General features: G+C 41.7%; 1 protein-coding gene across 2 annotated transcripts; it reads left to right on the top strand.

Moving 5' to 3' along the window:
- Window positions 1-3975: 3975 nt before the first annotated feature.
- On the top strand, window positions 3976-18786 carry LOC116407704 (up-regulator of cell proliferation-like). Of its 2 annotated transcripts, none has more exons than XM_031893560.1 (5): window positions 3976-4259; window positions 7849-7994; window positions 9502-9551; window positions 11494-11565; window positions 13109-18786. In XM_031893560.1, the coding sequence occupies exons 2-5, from the start codon at window positions 7873-7875 to the stop codon at window positions 17722-17724; spliced, it is 4860 nt and encodes a 1619-aa protein (XP_031749420.1). In that variant the 5' UTR covers window positions 3976-4259; window positions 7849-7872; the 3' UTR covers window positions 17725-18786. The 2 variants fall into 2 exon arrangements, with proteins under 2 accessions (XP_031749420.1, XP_031749419.1); XM_031893559.1 differs by having other exon boundaries at window positions 11491-11565.
- Window positions 18787-20665: the final 1879 nt, after the last annotated feature.

The following is a 20665-nucleotide window of genomic DNA, read 5'->3' as shown; positions in this document are numbered from 1 at the left end:
TCTGGTGTTTACTAATGTTTACAATACAAAGACCTGGAGAGCACACCGAGTCTTAATACAATATATAACAGTGTTTTTATTTGGGGAGACACCATTGAACTACGTTTCGGCCTAACAGCCTTCTTCAGGTGCTTACCAGATAAGCCAAAACATGTAGTGCAATGTCTCTACAAATAAAAACCCTGTATGAAGCATTAAGATATAAGGTCTGTAACCTGTTGAGGAGCACTCATTATTATGTAAGACGCTATATAAAGACTTATTTGTTGTTTAATGTTTACAATAGCCATGGGGAGCATCTAATCACCCCCTTAAGCACACAATGGAGAGTGGACTGGGTGGATAGTAAGGGGCTGATTTTAAACAAAAAAACTCATTTACTCAAATTACATAATTATCTCTATATATAAGATAACAGAAAGATGCTGAGAATCCGTATTCTCATAGGTCAATGCTTTGGCATTATAATTAAGTTTTTTTGTCAGTAGAATTGAAAAATTGGTAAATTTTCTTGCATCTATAATTATGTTTTTTGGCAACTTTTATAGCAAAAGTAGGGGGCGCAGTGGGACAGCATTATGGTTGGGTTTACAATCCATTTAACCAATGAGAATGCTGATTCCCAGCACTATGCCAGGCATCTTGCTGTTATCTTACAAATAGAAGGATGGTTATGTTGCTGCTATCTAACATAGGGAGATTAATGAGAAATATTTGCTTGCCAAGGGGTACCTATCATGTAAAAATTGTTTCCTCCAGTGGAACACTCACTTTGGGGGAAATGTAAAGAAGGAGGAGTCATGACTTGGCTGAGCCAGACTTGGATTTTTACTATTGAGTGCTATTCTGATATCTACCACTAGGTGGGAGCATTTTTAGCAATACAGGTGTCAGGCAACTGCTACCTTCCCATTGTTCTGCTGATTTGCTGCTGCTGGGGGAGGGGGTGATACTAAGAAAACTGAAGTTTATCAGATCACAAGTCACATTGTTGCAGGCACCTGGGAAACTAAGGAAATGCCTATCCCCATGTCCAATTTCAAAACTAAATATAAAAACTTTTTTTTTTTTTTCAGGATTCTGCTGGAAAAGCTCTAGCTGATGTGTTTAAAAAAAACGTTTTCCCATGACAGTATTCCTTTACTATAAATAGGACCTTTGAGTGTAAGTACTACTCAGCGCCGGATTTATAATCTGGGCGCCCCAAGGCCGCACTCATAAGTCGCCCCACCCCGCACATTATGCTTGACGCACATTCGTGAACCCTCCCCCGGGCCTGGTCCTACTAGGAAAGAAGCTGCTGTGTATGGTGGGTCATCTCTGTGAAATGAAGAGGAATATTTTGGAGATATAAGTAAAAAATAACACATAGTGCCCAAGAGCAAATAATCAATTGTGTTGACACAGTATAGCGCTCTCATTCTTTATTTACTTTCAAATTCAATATAAATCCTTATGCAGCAAAAACACTTCTATCATGTAGCAATGTATGTAAATGAATGAATAGAATCAGTAACCTTAGACCCAGGGCTGTCTCTCCTGTGCGCTGAAAGGGACCCGGCCCACTGTACTATTACTGAGGCACCCAAGGGCCTATCAGTCCTCTCCAGTGTCATACACAGCGCACATTCTGTTTCTACTCCTGGATGTAAATATAAGCTATACAGGATATGGTTTTGCCACTACCATCTATAACAGGGGTCCTCAAACTTCCTACCTACTACCTCACCTTGGCTCGGCATGTACTTCCCCCTGGCTACTACCTCACCTCGGCACACCCTCCCCCCTGGCTACTACCTCACCTCGGCTCTGCACGTCCTCACCCCTGGCTATTACCTCACCTCGGCTCTGCACATCCTCACCCCTGGCTACTACCTCACCTCAGCTCTGCACGTCCTCACCCCTGGCTACTACCTCACCTCGGCTCTGCATGTCCTCACCCCTGGCTACTACCTCACCTTGGCTCTGCACGTCCTCATCCCTGGCTACTACCTCACCTTGGCTCTGCACATCCTCACCCCTAGCTACTACATCACCTTTGCTCCGCCCATCCTCACCCCTGGCTACAACCTCACCTTGGCTCTGCACGTCCTCATCCCTGGCTACTACCTCACCTTGGCTCTGCACATCCTCACCCCTGGCTACTACCTCACCTTGGCTCTGCACATCCTCACCCCTGGCTACTACATCACCTTGGCTCCGCCCATCCTCACCCCTGGCTACAACCTCACCTTGGCTCTGCACGTCCTCATCCCTGGCTACTACCTCACCTTGGCTCTGCACATCCTCACCCCTGGCTACTACCTCACCTTGGCTCTGCACGTCCTCACCCCTGGCTACTACCTCACCTTGGCTCTGCACATCCTCACCCCTGGCTACTACCTCACCTCGGCTCTGCACATCCTCACCCCTGGCTACAACCTCACCTTGGCTCAGCACATCCTCACCCCTAGCTACTACCTCACCTTGGCTCCGCCCATCCTCACCCCTGGCTACAACCTCACCTTGGCTCAGCACATCCTCACCCCTAGCTACTACCTCACCTTGGCTCCACCCATCCTCACCCCTAGCTACTACCTCACCTTGGCTCTGCACATCCTCACCCCTAGCTACTACCTCACCTTGGCTCTGCACATCCTCACCCCTGGCTACTACCTCACCTTGGCTCTGCACATCCTCACCCCTAGCTACTACCTCACCTTGGCTCTGCACATCCTCACCCCTAGCTACTACCTCACCTTGGCTCTGCACATCCTCACCCCTAGCTACTACCTCACCTTGGCTCCGCCCATCCTCACCCCTAGCTACTACCTCACCTTGGCTCTGCACATCCTCATCCCTGGCTACTACCTCACCTTGGCTCAGCACATCCTCACCCCTAGCTACTACCCCACCTTGGCTCTGCACATCCTCACCCCTGGCTACTACCTCGGCTCTGCACATCCTCATTCCTGGCTACTATTTCACATCGGCTCTGCACCTTCTCACCCCTGGCTACTACCTCACCTTGGCTCAGCATGTCCTCACCAATGTCCTACCCCTGATTGTAGGATTGAGTCCGGCAGTACTGTTCAATATGGATCAGAGTGGGGTCAGTTTAGACAGGGGAAGCCCACAGAGCAGTGAGTTGCAGTAGTCTAACATGATATGACAAGGTTGTGGATGAGAATTTTGGCAGTCTCTTGAGTGAGGAAAGGTAGAATGAGTGCAATGTATTTGAGGTGGAACAAACACGATTTAGAGAGTGTTTGAATGTGGGGAGTGAAAGAGAGAGCAGAGTCAAATGTGACTCCTAGACAGGGAGCGTGTGGAACTGGGGTTATTTTAATGTTTTCAACGCAGACAGTGATGTCAGGCAGGGAAACAGAGTTGGACGGTGGGAAGATGACCAGCTCGGTTTTGTCCATGTTGATTTTTAGGCAATGGGAGGACATGAAAGCAGAAATTGCAGTTAGACAGTTGGAGACACGAGCTAGGAGAGAGGGCAGGTCTGGGGAAGAGAGATAGACTTGGGTATTGTCAGCATAGGTCTTATTTATTGTATCAAATGCCCTTGTGGGCTTGCCTACATGGGGCAAACAAGCAGATCCATTAAAACAGATATGCCAAATTCCACCATTCGCAACAACCAGCCAACAAAGGAGGCTAGAAATAAAAAGCTTGTTAGTGCAACTAAGAATAGAAAAGAGACCACATTCCCTTGTTTATATAAACTATAATAGCGTTTCTAAAGCGAGCACACCAGATTTATCAGTGTAGTGCAAGATTACGTTAAATTTGAATGACTTCATTTTCATTTTTTGGTGTTACTGTTCCTTTAAGACAGTCAGTACCGAACAGAAAGTCACTACATTGAAGCAGCTTCAGAGTCCGCAGTAAAAGCTGATTCGTCTGCTTCTCTTGCTGGCAGTGGTTTGGGTGTGTGTGTGGGTGTGTGTGTGAGAGGGTGTGTGTGTTTGTGTGTCTGTGGGAGGGAGTGTCCTGAGATATTTATGACAGAACGGAGCACTTGCTGGGAATGTTCTACATGTAACAAGTTCCTGGAGATATCTATGGCGCTGAACTGAAAGAATGGAGCACTCCCTGAGCTGAAAGGCTTGGGTAAATGTGCCTGCAGATCCGGTGATTCTATATTTGACTTATGAGGGACCCAGGGAGGCTGAACATGGAGGAGACACCTACCTGTCCTGGCAAGAACTGGCCCAAGCTTCCTTCACCTCCCCCATCTGGGATCCGGCACAGAAGAACATAGATCGAAGGTAATTCACTATACAGATTTCAAAGGCATGATAACAGCAGACATACAAACATACTCTACTATTAACTGTAGTTCCTGATTGCTCTGAGTGTTGGCTTCTTTCCATCCTGGACCCCACGATTGCAGATCATACAGCCTTTCTGCCTCAGTGCCTCCCTGCCCACTGGTAAGTGCCATACTCATACAATCAAGGCTGCCATCAGGGATTCCGATCAAAGGCACCGTGGCAGAGGAGAGCTTTAAAAAAATGTAAGGGTCTAGGCTGGAAAAGAGGTGGAGCTTTCAGAGAAAGTGGGAGGGCAGGTGATGGTCTAATAAGAGGGACACTATGATTTGGACACTACGTTTTGGAGAGTGTGGGTGGGTCAAACAGGTTTAGGGATAGAGCGATCCCTAGAGGAGCCCCACTGTAAGGGCCTCGTACTTTGTGCCTTATCACATTAAGAAAAGTAAATATACTGAATACTGAGAAGTCAGTGTAGTGTGTGCCATATTGAATTAACACCTGAAAGCACATTGATAAAAAGTCACTTTGAAAATTCCTTTTTCCCTTTCCTACCGAGAATGCGCTGGGCCTCCCCTGCAAACAAATCTTTTGAGAGGGCCTGGTGCGACCAGTCCCTTCACCCCAACTCCCCAAGGCCCAAATCGCATGGCACCTCCCGGCCCTGACCAAGCTGCTATATATAAAATAGGAGAGGGGAAGTGGAGGGGGGCAAAGGTACAGCAGAGGTCTGGGACCCCCTGCTGTCCAGGCCCTCTACGAGTGTGGGGTCTACTGTATATATAGTTATGCCACTGCACACAGGTACCTAGCCACTGCCCCCATCCTGCCCATACTTACATTAATATTAAGCCTCGGGCTTGCATAACTTCAGCGACAAGAGCGGCTACAGAGGAACTAGGCCCCCTGATGACCGTGGGGTCTTTTACCCTATAGTTCCGGCACTGCCTACAGAGAAGGCCACTAGTGATGAGCGAATCTGTTCCGTTTCGCTTCGCCGAAAAATTTGTGAATCTTTCAAAAGATCCGCGAAACGGCGAAAAATTCGCGAAACAGCGAAAATGTTGTGCGCCAAAAAAAAATATCGCCCGCGGCTATTCTTTTGTCGCACGGCTATTATTTTATCGCCGGCGGCTATTCTTTTGTCGCACGGCTATTATTTTGTCGCCAGCGGCTATTATTTTGTCGAACTGCTATTATTTTGTCGCCCCCGCGGCAATTATTTTGTCGTGCGGCTATTTTTTTGACACCTGCGACTATTCTTTTCTGACACCGGCGACAATTTTTGGACATGCAGCAAATTTTTCCGCGCCGTGAATCCATGCCTGCCAAAACATTTCGCCCATCACTAAAGGCCACCCAAGAGAGTCCTATGTCATGCAGATTCCCCCGTCAGTTGCAGGAAGTTGTAACTCGCCAAGACCAAGAAACTGACCATTTGGAAAAGGTAGTGTCACAAGGAGTCCAGTTCCTATACAACTTCTGATTTTTAATAGCAGTTTCAGATAAGTAATTACATATATATCAGGATTGTGAGATACTATGTGTGTTCTGTACTGTATTCAGCCTTTAGAACAAAGTTCTCTTGAACAAGATATACTGATCCTGAACACTGGGAAACTGCTTCACTCCAGCTATAACCAGAACTCTATCCATGTTCATTTCTCAGAAATGGCCTGTTACAGTCTCATAATGAAACCAAAACTAAATACTTTGCCGTCGCAGAGGCCTTTCATATAGGGTGTGGTGTATTGTCACATACACTACATCTACGGAATTTCCACTTTTGTTGTTTTTTACTAGAGAAAATGGCGAACCTTCCAGAAAATGGTAGACCTTCCAGAAAATATAACATTTTATTATGAACTAATTTTTATATTCATTTCAATGATCTTTGGTCAGTAGAACTACAGCAAAAATCTGCTCTAGAAAATGGTAAGAGTTAAGTAACATGGTAGTATTGCTTTAGCATATATGGTAGATATCAAAATCTTCTTTTGATTTAATATAAGTATTTTCAATTATAAGAAGGTTTTGATATTTGCAAACTATGGGGCCCATTTAATAAACCACAATCTTTTTGTGGTTAAAATCACGATATGGGAAAAATTCGGAGTAACCATGATAATTTCTGATGTTCTAAAATGTCACGTAAATGATTTTAGCGGTCGTACGAAAATATCGTAATTGCTTTCCGAAAGTCAAGAAATTCTGCAATGATTTGGGAAGCCTTCCATAGGACTCAATGGCACTCTACAGATCCAACCTGGCGAAAAGATAGTCACGATACCAAAGCTTCAATGAATTCCGAAATGTTCGTAGTCTTTGCGAAGTCTTTTTCATGGTAGTTAACGAAAAACCACTAAAAAGTCATGGAATTTTAATAAAATTATCGTGGATATTAGGAAATGTTCTATAAGTTAGAAAAAATACAATTTTTTCTCAAAAATACTTAATCGTGGTCAATCGTGGTTTAGTAAATGGGCCCCTTAGTGTCAGGAACCACTGAACCAGGGGTCTGGCCTTATCTTCAGGGGCCATTGGTCTTTTATTGGTTGAAGTGAAACCAAGAAGGTTGAGAAGCTGAGAAAATACCAGGACAGATGCTTGGCAAACAACTTATTGAGGCTCAGTTGGGGTTAACAAATCAAAGCAGAAGGTAGGTACTGGGACATACAGGGTTAGCATACAGGAAAAAGAAAGGTAAAGTCAAGAGCAGAAGAGTTAAACAGTCTTAGAGACCAGGAAAGTTCAAGAGTGTGCACCAGGATCAGGAACCCTGGGTACTGCAGGTAATGTGACCAATCATGCCTACCAGCGAATTGGCCAAGTACACTGGTGACCAGGGACCTTTGAAAGTATGAATGTTGTGCTGCTCGGTGGTGCACATCCCCTGAAGATGCAATCTCTAATGTCTGAGATTGTCCTTAGCTTTCCCGCTTAGGTGCAGTAGAGCTGTCACTGGGCTGCTGTGGCTTACTGACGTCACCATCGCATACTTGTAGAGCATCAACCACCGCATTTTCACACTTTGGGACTAGGCCCATATTTTCCAGCTGTGTCTGACTTATAGACACGGTCCTCTGTCCATGGAAATGTCATGTTTTTTTTTTAAATGTTCCAACAGTAGTACAGAATATTAGGTCTCTAATGACCATAAAACTAATTTCTCTGTCTTTTCTTGATAATGAATAATAGTTATAAACAAAGAGGGGCTTGAAGGGGACCTAAACACTGATGCATTGGAACAAATCGACAAATCCCAGCATTTATTTACATATTATCGTGGTTGAGTCATGCTGGGAGGGGTGGTAGTGCTTTTTTCCCTGGATTTTTACACAACCATCACGCAAAAGTTTTAGAAACAAACCACCAATAGGAAGGTATTGTTGGTTACTTTTTTGCCTACAGGGAGTGGAGTTTCTTGTGGGCGACAAAGCACCCCATCTAACACTACCCTAATGGTACCAGAGGGGGCTTTTTGCCATCCCTAGTAAAGTACGAGGCAAAACAATTATAAATAAATATGTTTCCTTTTGATATTGGTATTAGCATGATGTCTCTGTAATGAACCCAAATGTTACAGGACGTGACAGACTCATCCGATGGAATGGAGCAGACTCAGGATCACGGGGCCTTTGGCTCTACCAGCTCTCGGTGTAAATATGATGAAGATAATTCGAGGACTTTTCAGCCAACACAGCAAAACAAAGTAGATGATGGCCATGACAGGTAAGAACCCTCTTGGTGCCACAATTATCTCTTTTATGTGCCCCATGTGTAGTTAACAAACCCACAGCACAGATCTATAGCTGACAGGATCCACTCGGTTTACAGGGTTGCCAAACAAGTGGATCTCTGCCCTTACATGCTGGGCAATATCCACCAGATCACATCTTCAACACGGGTGCCAACAATCGAATTATACAGCAGTGACTATGAAAAACCCATTGGATGAGGATCACATCAACGTGTAGTCCTTGTCTGACAGGATTTTAACACCCGCTTGATAAGGTGGCAATACACGGGCCAATTTAAGCTGCCAATATCGTTCCTTTAGACTGATTCGGCAGCTTATCTGCCCATCTGCCCAGACCACCTATAGACATCAGGCTGGAATCTGCAATAGAAAGAGTATATTTCTGTTGATCAGTGTGCAAAATGAAACCCAATATGATTCAACAGGACAGAGCTAGCTGAGATTCTTGACACTCTATAGATTTTTCATCCAGTGCTCAAGCAGTAGGCTGGTAGTGCAAATTGCACTTGCACCCCACCCCCAGGTCATTAAAATGTTTTCTGAGGTCAGTTACTGTTTAGAGGCTTTTACAACACCTGTTATCAGAAACCAATGTGATGTCAACCATGAATATCTATATTCAGTCATTTTTGGGGGGTCCCTTCTTGCCACATAGTTTGGTAATCTCTTTTTGGTTTGAAGTCGTTTAGAAGATAAGATACTGTAAAGTGTAATTTATTAAATGTCATAAACACTGTTAGTTTTAATTAATATTTGCACAAAGTATACATTACAATGTACAATTAGGATATTTTTTGATATACAATATCACCTGGTGATAAAAGAAAAGTCCACCTTCAGTAAAATAGCCTCATACAGTAATCAAATATATGTGAAAGATTATAGAGGTCATTTTAAATTCAAGATGGAGCAAGTGCTAGAGCATTATGGGGGGGGGGCAAGAGCACTTGTACCCCAGGTACCCTACAAGGAGCAAAGTGCAGTACTAAGAGGGGCAGCCAAGCTTTTAAGGCAGGCTATAAGGACAAGGTCCTGTTGTGGGCTACATATCCTGATGCTAAGGACCCCTGGGCTAAAGCACTTGGAAAGAAGACTGGCAGTAGGTCCCTGTGGTCTGAGGCAGAGAATTGAGGCCAGTGGCCAGAAGAAGTCAGTGTGCACGGTGCATCCATCTTCCTAAATGTCCCCTAATATCTGTTGTTCCAGAATCTATTCATTATTAATAGCAACAAATGTTAAAAGGACAACCCTACACTGGGTGAGGAAGGCACCATTTCAAATATTCTCTATTCTACATTTATTCTGGAAAAGGATAGTTTTTAAAAAAAGTATATACATTAAAAGTCCTTAATAAATAGGAAACAAAAAGGTGCATAGGAAATCTGTTAACTAATATCTTTATATTGATTTCTAAAATGAAATGTATTTGCAAATATTTCTATTGACCCAATCTATTTAATATATGCGTCTGATTTTCAGATCGTGTAAGTCCCCAACGCCAGGATGTGCGGAGAGAAACGACAAATCACGTAAGGAGCAAGACCAAATACTCCAGGGGAATTTCTATGGTTTCTTGGACGAGATAGACACAGAATTACTCCATTCCAAGGACGAATACTTCACAATAGAAAGCAAAAGTGATGAAACGGCGAAAACCAGAACCTTAATTTTAATGCGTGCATATTAGAACTACTGAAGGCTTAGGCTAAAAAACATGAAAAAACAGTAAAGAGATAATACCAATTTACTCCAACCTGCCTCGTGCACATACAGGATGTAGGATTTCAGTCCAAAAACTGGGGTTGCACCGAATCTAGGATTCGGTTCGAGATTCAGCCTTTATCGGCAGGATTCAACCTTCATTGTTCTGGCCGAACCGAATCCTAAAAATAATGTGACTTTTTGTCATGTAAAGACGGAAGTTGAAATTTTTTTCGAAATGTTCCGTCATTTAACCCTTCTAAAACCTAATTAACATATGCTAATTAGGATTCAGGTTCGGTTCAGCATTTGGCCAAATCCTTTACGGAGGATTCGGGATTCTGCCGAATCCAAAAATAGTGCATTCGGTGCATCCCTACCAAAAACACTCAAGAATTGCGTTTATGGGCCAAAATCTGGCCACTGATCACAAGGTGGGTTAGGAGTAGATTGGTGGAAGACACCTGGTGAGACAATAGCCTTAATGGTCATTATAATAATAACAGTTACTGATACAGTTCGCCAATGACAAAACTAAGAAATTCGCCACTAATCCATGCCTGGCGAAAGATTTCACTCATCACTAGCACTGATGTGTCAGAAACATTGATAAACAAAAGTTTTCACCAGGTTTGGGTTCACTGTGACATTCCACATTTCGCTATTGGTGAATATTTTTGCGAAACGGGGACAAACATTTGCAGAGTAAAGAAAAAAAGTTGTGGTTGCATCAAAAATGGTTGCGCCCAATAAATTACGGCTGTGTCAAAAAAGTTGTGCCTGTGTAAAAAAAACTCATGCACGGCAAAAAAGCCACGCGGTCGCCGCACTTTGCAATTTGTTGCCAAATTTTTTGTTATTTCACAAATTTTTCTGCAGTTTTTGGAATTTTTTGTGCATGGCGCAAAGAGAAAATTGGCACTATATTCACGCATAATAAATATGCACAAGCTCAAAATGCAATCTCATTTGTGAATCTTGTGCGTGACTTGGATTTCACTGCGATTTGCAAGGAAAGAAAAGACGGCACAGGAGTGCAAGATTTAAGCATTTAGGGGAAAACATGAGCAAACAACCATTTGCGAAAAATATATGCGATAAGCAAACTTTAAAAATGACCCCCACTGCGTAAGTTTCTGCTTAGATTTAGATGGATTTTGTAGTAGATTCTTTTGCCCCCAGGGTAACTGCAGCTGCACTGTTCCACACCATTTCATTTTGGCTCCTCGGTTTATAAATGGTGATTCCACATTTCGCAGAGTGAGGAAAAAAGTCGAGGTTGTGTCGTGTTAGGACTAGTGATGAGCAAAATTATTCGCCAGGTTTCACTGTGAAAAAAAACATCCCCATAGATTCCAATGTGTAGTGTTTAAAAAGTTTCTGCAGATTAGAAAATGTTGCTGTTAAAAAAAAACGTGTTTCACAAATTTTTACTGTTACTCAATAGTGATGAGCAAATCTGTCCCGTTTTGCTTTGTGGAAAAATTCATGAAACTGCTGAAAAATGTGTGAAATGTGGCTACCTTATGACTTTTTTTGACACAACTGTGACAAAATTTTTTGTTAAATTGTAAAATGTATTAAACGGCTGAGGTTCCTTCCTTCTTTTCCTAAAAGCAATGTGTTTTGTTTTATATCTGCAGTACCTTGGCCAATAGATAACCAACTGTTGACTACTGAATGAGTCAATCAGTCAAGGAAGTCTCATTGGATCTACGTAAGTCGTTAAACATACACAAATGTAATTATTGTTCCTTTGTTTTCCAGCAGATTATTCAGACAATGACACAATCAAGGAAAGCAAAGATGAATGCGAAGGAGAAAATAAAGGAACTTCCAGAGGTGTGTAACAGTCGGCTCAGCTCGGCATAAGGCTACAGACCCATGGAGCAGTTCAGTCAGTGGAAAGCCATTTCAGAGTGGTTAGCTGCGATCTATCATGGGTGGCTTACCACTCTGAAATGGTGTTCCACCGGCAACAATAGGAGCCACCAGGGGAAAAGCCATCTCTTTGGTATTCCAAAGTCGCACAAAGTTTCCTCCTGCAGGATATTGGTGCTAATTAGTTAAAATCTGCTTCAAAGTGCATCAGTGCCATTGCAGATTCAACCTACAATTTTAATTAATAGAGGCAAACGCACTGGTACAACTTAGAACTAGTGATGAGCGAATCTGCCCCGTTTCGCTTTGCCATAACATTTGTGAAACAGCAAGAAAATTCGCAAAACGCATTTGTCGCACTTTTTTTTTTGCCCGTGTCTACGCAACCGCGCCCAATTTGATGCACGCCAAAAAAACACATTTTGTCAAGGCACTTTTCTCCGCTTTTCTCACCATTGGTGAGAATGTGGACTGCCCCCCCTTTCCCTTTTAATTTAATGTATGTACGGTACTTTAATGGATTACTAAACCATTCCCTTTACAACAGAGCTTCAGGCCTGAAACCCAAATACTTATCCCAAAAACCTGCATATTTATTTGTTCAAGACAGATATGGAACCTTTACGTGTTAAGGACATTGACATTGTATCAAGATAATTTTCCTTCCTCCCTTTTTTCGTTTCTTCCTAACTTCCTTCCTTCCTCCCTCCTTTCCTTCATTCTTTCCCACCTTCCCCCCTTCCTTCCTTCCTTCCTGCCTTCCTTCCTTCCTCCCTCCTTTACTTCATTCTTTCCCACCTTCCCCCCTTCCTTCCTCCCTCCTTTCCTTCATTCTTTCCCACCTTCCCCCCATCCTTCCTTCCTTCCTTCCTCCCTCCTTTCCTTCATTCTTTCCCACCTCCCCCCCTTCCTTCCTTCCTCCCTCCTTTCCTTCATTCTTTCCCACCTTCCCCCCTTCCTTCCTTCCTTCCTTCCTCCCTCCTTTCCTTCATTCTTTCCCACCTTCCCCCCTTCCTTCCTTCCTTCCTTCCTTCCTCCCTCCTTTCCTTCATTTTTTCCCACCTTCCCCCCTTCCTTCCTTCCTCCCTCCTTTCCTTCATTCTTTCCCACCTTCCCCCCTTCCTTCCTCCCTCCCTCCTTTCCTTTATTCTTTCCCACCTTCCCCCCTTCCTTCCTTCCTCTCTCCTTTCCTTCATTCTTTCCCACCTTCCCCCCTTCCTTCCTCCCTCCTTTCCTTCATTCTTTACCACCTTCCCCCCTTCCTTCCTTCCTTCCTTCCTTCCTTCCTCCTTTCCTTCCTTCTTTCCCACCCTACCCCCTTCCTTCCTTCCTCCCTCCTTTCCTTCATTCTTTCCCACCTTCCCCCCTTCCTTCCTTCCTTCCTTCCTCCCTCCTTTCCTTCCTTCTTTCCCACCTCCCCCCCTTTTTTCCTTCCTTCCTTCCTCCTGTTCTACATAAACATCTTATTGAAACTTTATTTACATAGACATATTTGCTTTTCCAGACAAAAAAACCTTATATAGAGACTTATTGAAGAAGATGAATATGGATCTATATGAAACCAAAAGTCTAATATTGCAAGACTTTCTTCAGATCGATAAAGAATGTTTACAGAGGATTGATTATTGTCAGAGAAAGTCTGCAGCTTGGAATTTTATACATAAAATAATTGCATTAAATGGAACAGCCAGAGCCATAATTACATCAAGTGAGAACGAGAGTGAAGATTCTCAGGATGAACAAGATGGTGTAACTTGTGGCTTTTCTAATACTGTTCACCCCCTAGATGTTCTGTGCCTTGTCCTGCATTGCTGTGACCTTTTTCTGCAGCAGGAGATTATACTGAAAATGTCTATGTGCCAATTTGCTGTCCCTTTTCTGCTCCCTGCTGTTGATGGGCCAGGCTGTACCTTCATGCTTTGGGGAATGAGAGATATTGTAAAAAGTTGGAGGCCTCAATCACTAGCAGAAACAAAGGGATTTATGCAAGAGAATCTTGTTCAGATATCTATGCCAACATTCAGTTTTGTTAGATTGGGGGAAAGTAAATTATCTAAATCTACCATCCTGAATCAGGTTCTCAGCCCAACTCAGCAAACCCAAGACTTCTTTGTTCATGACAATATGGAAGGGGGTAATTTCACAAGGGAGATATCTGAGGGGCTGGTAGAAATATCCTGGTATTTTCCCGCTGGTAAAGGTAAATCAGATATTTTCCCAGAGCCAGTTGCATTTGCAAACCTTCATGGAAACCTGGAAGACAGCTTGAAAGAGTTTGCATTTCTAACTCAGATTTCATCTGCTGTGTTTATTTTTGTTCAGGATATTAATAACAATCTGTTTGACTTTTTATCCCAATATGAAAACTCTCAGACAAACTTTGTCATTATTGTCAAGGAAAGCAGGGAAATAAACAAAGACACAGGTCTCACAAATGTGACTGTACTTCAGTCTGGTAGCAAAGCTAATGGAGCAACAATAGCAAAGAGAATTCGAGCATCTGCTAAAAATCTCATAAAGAAAGGATGCCGTGCCCTGAGCCTGGAAGATATGGCAGAAATTGCTCCCAAACTAGAAATCTCTGTTGATGAGAATGTGATAGAATGTCAGAATGCAAAAGCAGAGGCCAAAGCAATAGCAGATGAGATAAAAGAAATTGCTGAGTACAAGAAGGATACAATGAGGCTGCAGGGAAATTTGTGGAAAAAGCTGTCCGAACTGGAAAAAGAAATGTGTCAAATGAAAAAACAAGGTGCTGAACATGGAGAGAGTTACAAATTGGAACTACAAAGGCAATGTGCAGAAATACGTGAGAAACAGTATAATTGCACAATCCCAAATGGCATTAGTAAATTTATTGATACAATCATGAAAAAGAACTACACAGAAATGTGTTATTTTGTAAAATGGCTTCGATTTTATCTTGATTCAGCTGCCAGGAAGAACCTCTCTGCTTTAAAAGCGGAGTTTAAAGAGAAATCAAACAGTTCCAAAATGAACGAGCTGTCTGGCCTTGATCAGAAACTATCAGACAGTTCCCTGGGGATTGAACATTTCCTGAGAGAATTAGGGCAGATTTATGAGGCAGAACATTTTATGCTCAAAGGGGAAAATGCAAGTGAAAGAAAATTCACTCAACTCCCTGCATTTGCTGCTGATCTCTTACTGGGTGGATTCCCACTGGAGCTGATAGATGGAGATGCTTCTAATATCCCAATGCAGTGGCTGCAGGATGTACTGACTGAGCTGGACAATAAAACAGGAAAATGCTGCAGAATGGGGGTAATCACTGTACTGGGGGTGCAGAGCACAGGGAAATCCACCCTTCTAAACACAATGTTTGGGCTGCAGTTCCCAGTCTCTAGTGGACGATGCACACGAGGAGCTTTTATGACACTAATGAAAGTGAGAACAGATTTCCAGCAGGAATTGGGCTGTGAGTTTATTCTGGTGATTGATACTGAAGGCTTGAAAGCTCCTGAACTGGCCTCTTTGAAGGACAGCTATGAACATGACAATGAACTTGCAACACTGGTTGCTGGGTTAAGTGACATCACAATTGTAAACATGTCGATGGAAAATACATCCGAGATGAAGGATATTTTGCAGATAGTGGTCCATGCCTTCCTTAGGATGAAAGAGATTGGAAGGAAACCCAACTGCCAGTTTGTACATCAGAATGTAAGTGATGTCTCTGCCTATGAAAATAACAGTAAGGACAGGATGAAACTTCTGGAACATCTGAATGAAATGACCAAAATTGCAGCAAATATGGAAAAGAAAACTAAATGTACAGCTTTTTCTGATATTATGATGTACAATCCTGAGCAAGACGTCTGTTACATTCCTGGTCTCTGGAATGGAGACCCACCAATGGCTGCTATAAACACTGCTTACAGTGAGACCATCTCTGACCTTAAAATGCATTTAATTGAATGCATGAAGAACAAGGGACACCGAATTGTTGACTTTATAAAATGGATAGAAAGTCTATGGAATGCTGTGAAACATGAAAACTTCATCTTCAGTTTTAAAAACAGCCTAGTAGCAAATGCCTACAACCAACTGGCTAAGAAATACTCAGACCTGGAGTGGAAGTTCACTAAGGCAATGCTTAAATGGCTAGCAGAGACTGAAACAGTCATCAAGAATCAAAATGAGCAGATGGTGGATTGTAAAGGGGCAAAATGTGCAGCGTATTCCATCCTCAATGAGGAGGAGGAGAGAATGAAGAAGGAATTAGAGAAATATTTTTCAAGTGAAAACAAAGAGGCCAGTCTAGTAGAGAGGTACAAAGCTGAATTTCTAACTAGCGCAAGTTGCCTTAGGAAGAAGCTTGAGGAGTCAGTTCTTAGCAAATATGATGAGGCAATTCATATCCATAAGGAGAACATAAAGGTAAAAAAGGTTATCAGTGAATACAAAGAAGTTATTGATAAAAAGATCACCAGTCTTGTGATGAAGTGCAGGGAACAAAAATATAAATCTGATGAAAATACACTTAAAAAAGAATTTGAGTTAATGTGGGCAGACACTATATCAGAGTTAAATGTCACTGCCCTTCCAGAACCCAACATTGAACTTGATTTACTCGCACAACTCAAGAAAGATATGGCATCAAGAGGTTCTTCTGTCAATCAAATATTAAACAACATAAACCATCTTCCAAAGCAGGAAAAGCTTCATGTTCATCAAAATATGTCAACAATTCTTTTTAAAAAAATAATGAATACATTGTCTTCTTTGAATAATGATTTCAGTTCTGAAAAACTAGAAGAATTTTCCAACTCTATTTCAGGCAAATATTCTGAGTTTGCAAATAATAAGCTAAATTCAAAATCTGCCTATGACGAGTCGTATGGATTGGAGATACTAAATTCAGTAAATTCAGTGTGCGATCAAAACAAAGATCTTCGGATCTCAGCGGATATAGAGTTGGATCTGAAACTCTTTATTTTGGGTAATGCTTTGGGTGATTTAGAACAGATACATAAGGAATTTGTTATGAAGAATGATCCTCTGATTTGTCTTGGAGAGATGAAGCCTAAATATTCCAGTACTTTCCAATCTTTATTTCAGGAGAAATATGGAATCTGGGAGCGAGCCAAACATTTTTGTGCCTTGTGGTTAAAGCCAGCTCTGATTGAGCAGGTAAACAGAAAACTTGGATTGGAAATAGTAGATCAGATTCTAGACAACCGTGAATCCAATCAGTACAGCACAAGAGGATACTTCCAATTCACTGTGATGAAACATCTTCTAGAAAAGAGTAATTTCTCTGACTACTTAGAATACATTAGTGATTATGAAACATTTGTCAAAAAGTGGATACATAACTGTATTTTAGAAAAATGTGACTTCCACCATCTGCAATCTGTTATTCTTTCTACCATCACAAGGAAGATAAAGGAAATTATCAATGAGTCAAGGACCCTTAACTTTCAAAAAACATCTGATTTTTTTGTACACCTTAAGGAAGGAATGAGGAGTGATCTAGTGTTACCAGATGATATGGATGTGTTTTGTCTGAAGGATGAAGGAAATGTTAAAGAATTTCTTGAAAACCTTGAGAAATCCCTTAGTGACACTGAAGAAGAAATTATAACAGAGATGAAAGCAAAAGACAAGGAAACAATTCTTTCAAAGGTTGTGGTAAAACCAGTTTATGAATTGTTTAAGAGAGTTTTTGGATGTGGGAAGCAATGCCCATTCTGTAGAGTTCCCTGTGAGGCCGGTGGAAATGATCATGAAATTCACTTTGCGTCTATTCACCGACCTACAGGACTGGGAAGATACAGATACATTTTCTCACAGACTCTTTGCCATGATATCTGCACCACTAATGTATCTGGCAATAAATCATTTATACATTTAAATGACTCTTCTCATCCCTATAAAGAATACCGAACAATTTACCCAGACTGGAACATTCTCCCCGACCCAAGTATCGAGGCCTCTGATTATTGGAAATATGTTCTTAAAGAATTTAATGATCAATTTGCAGAAGAATATAAAGCCCAACCTGCTGACTATCCTGAGAAATGGAATACAATAACTAAAGCACAGGCAGAAAGATGCCTCAACACTGCCTTTGGTATGAAATCAAATACTTCAGAATAATATGTAAAAAAAACACTTTACTCAAATGTACCACCAATTCTGTCAGTATAGACCCAAGTTGCTAATAGAATAGTAATTTTCTACAGGTTATTCTGTAATTTTGTAGGGTGAGCCAATTGTAATTATGGGCATTATTATAAAGCAGAGATCCCCAACCTTTTATACCAGTGAGCCACATTCAAATGGAAAAAGTATTGGGGAGCAACACAACCATGAAAAAGGTTCCTGGTGGTGCCAATAAGGGCTATAATTGGCTATTTAATAGCCCCCATGTAGACTGGCAGCCTACAGAAGGATCTGTTTGACATTATTCTGGGTTTCTATGCAACCATAACTTGCCCCCAAGCCAGGAATTCAAAAATAAGAGCCTTCTTTGAGGCCACAGGGAGCAACATCCAAGGGGTTGGTGAGCAACATGTTCCTCATGAGCCACTGGTTGGGGATCACTTTTATAAAGCATCAAAGGAGTATCATTTACTACATGAGTGGAATTATATCATTTATAGCAATATAAGGATTTTATCATCTTAAAAGAACACCAATAGCTTTTGTTGAAAAGTAATTGGTGAACGTGCATTATGGAATCAGCGGCTGTTTGGACACAAAATGTATATAAAATGTAGATTTCTAATCTGTTTTGTGACATATATTCCTTGTATGTGTAAAAGAGATCCACCTAGTGGAGAAGAGGTTAATGTGTTGTGTGATACTGAGAAAGAAAAGACATTGCTCCACCTGGTGTCACTAGTCAGCTGACACAGAAGGTCTTTGTGTATGGAGGAAAAAGAAGTTCCTTACAAAGGGAACCTGATATTGCTAAGGACTAAATCTAAAAATATAGAGATAAAGCTCCATGTCAATTGGTGTCAAAAGGAATCTGGTTCCAGATGAGGAAAAGAGAGGGGAGTAACCCAGTGTATTGGGTCCTGCTCACATGAGCAGGAGCTTACATTCTGTATTTGTGGATGGTGTTGGTTGTCAAAAGTACCTGCCAAAAATCTGAACAGACTGTGTGCTGTTTAAATGTGAAATAAAGTGAAGGAAAAGTCCTATTTTATGGCATTTTGGTGTCCCTGTCTATTGTCTACAAAAAGAAAACAAATTGCCTACTTAAAGGGATACTGTCATGATTTTAATGGGGTTCTTTTCATTTCTAAATGACTGTTACATAGCAAATAATTCCCTCTGCCATTTAACCTTTTATTCTTGAACCAACAAATGTATTTGTAGCTGTAATATTGGTGTGTAGGCGCCATCTCAGTGCATTGTGCCTGAGTCTGAGCTTTCAGCCAGTGCTACACATTAGAACTGCTTTCAGCTAACCTATTGTTTCTCCTACTCCCATGTAACTGGAGGAGTCCCAAGCCAGACTTGGATTTCTTACTATTGTGTGCTATTCTGATACCTACTGGGAGCTGCTATCTTGCTCCCTTCCCATTGTTCTGCTGATCGGCTGCTGGGGGTGAGGGGGGGGGGTGGATATTACTCCAACTTGCAGCGCAGCAGTAAAGTGTGACTGAAGCTTATCAGAGCACAAGTCACATGGCTGTGGCACCCTGATGAAGAATGAAGAATATGGCTAGCCCCATGGGAAAAACAGATTACAATACAGGATTCTGCTGGAGAAGTTCTTTTAACTGATGGGTTTTGAAGAAAAACAAACATATTTTCCCATGACAGTATTCCTTTAATAGTGAATAGGCAGTGAACAAGAAAAACAGAGCTAGAACACAAAACCTAAACCAAACAAATGATGATAATCTGCTAGTAAAAGTTAATATAGATAAGAAATATTTTGCCTTTAGTGCCCCTTTAATAACTGATGCAACAAAGTTAATCATTTAGTACCCCTGAGCCCTCCAGATAAAACAAGTCTGTTTCCTTATAAAACCAAACACACATAATCAGCTTAGAAAGAGGAGTATTCAAAAGGGGAGTGGTCTGTCTATGAAATGAAACACAAATAATCAGTTTATATACAGGAGTATTCAAATGGGGAGTGGTCTGTCTATCCAAAAGGCTTGTAAAGCTCATACCTTCTCATTCTGCATTCTGGCTTCTACCAGCAGCACTTGTACAGCTGAACTCCTGCTAGCCCTGCTTGCACTAAGGTTGAGTGGAACATTCCATAAATCGGAACTTGTTATTATGAACTCGCCTTTTATAATCTTAACTGAATGAATTACAGAAGAAAACATTAAAGTCTGCAATGGAAAAAGGTAAGACTATCTGTGTGACGTGGAGCTTCTTGTGTTAGTCAACTTATTCAGCACTAAAACCATTTCTTGTGATTTCAGAACGAATAACACAAGGTAAGTAAAGCCAATATCTTCATTTAATAGATGGTAAGTTTGAGAGCTTTCCATTTCTCCCAGCAGTGTCGAACTAACACTTCTCTCAGTGTATCAACTGCAGTTATAGAGAATATTATGGCGTAGGGTAGATTATGTTTAATTGCACATTTATTGCTCCAAGGTACAGTATATACAGTTACTTCACCGTATATTTGGGTATATCTAGGTTAGAAACCTCTTGCACCCCATTCCCTACAACTCCCTATACTCTATGAAGAGTAGATGCTCTTCAGGTGTCCTTTCATGTTTGGTCTTCATGTCCCTCTCCATCACTGGGTGCTCCTGTAGGAACGCCTTTGTTTTTGGCACCTCTTCCAGGGTTTAGGACCTCACCTTTGCTACATTACAGGGTGGCTTCACTTTTGCACTTTTCAAATGCTTTGAAAGACAATGGGGCTTCATACATAATGGTGGCTGTGAAACTGACTAATTCAGCATTAAGTGCTTTCCACATTAAAAATAAAATAAAGAGTTATTGTATCACGGGTTATAATAGCTATGGGTACACACTGCCTACACTGTTTTTTTAGTTTCTATTCTTCTAGTTTCATTTCTCCAGAAGCCTTGGCTATTCCCAACCTCACACA

Source organism: Xenopus tropicalis, chromosome 9, assembly GCF_000004195.4.
Source record: "Xenopus tropicalis strain Nigerian chromosome 9, UCB_Xtro_10.0, whole genome shotgun sequence".
NCBI classification, from domain to species: Eukaryota; Metazoa; Chordata; class Amphibia; order Anura; family Pipidae; genus Xenopus; species Xenopus tropicalis.
The sequence above is the reverse complement of the archived record's forward strand: the minus strand, read 5'-3'. Positions and strand labels throughout refer to the sequence as shown.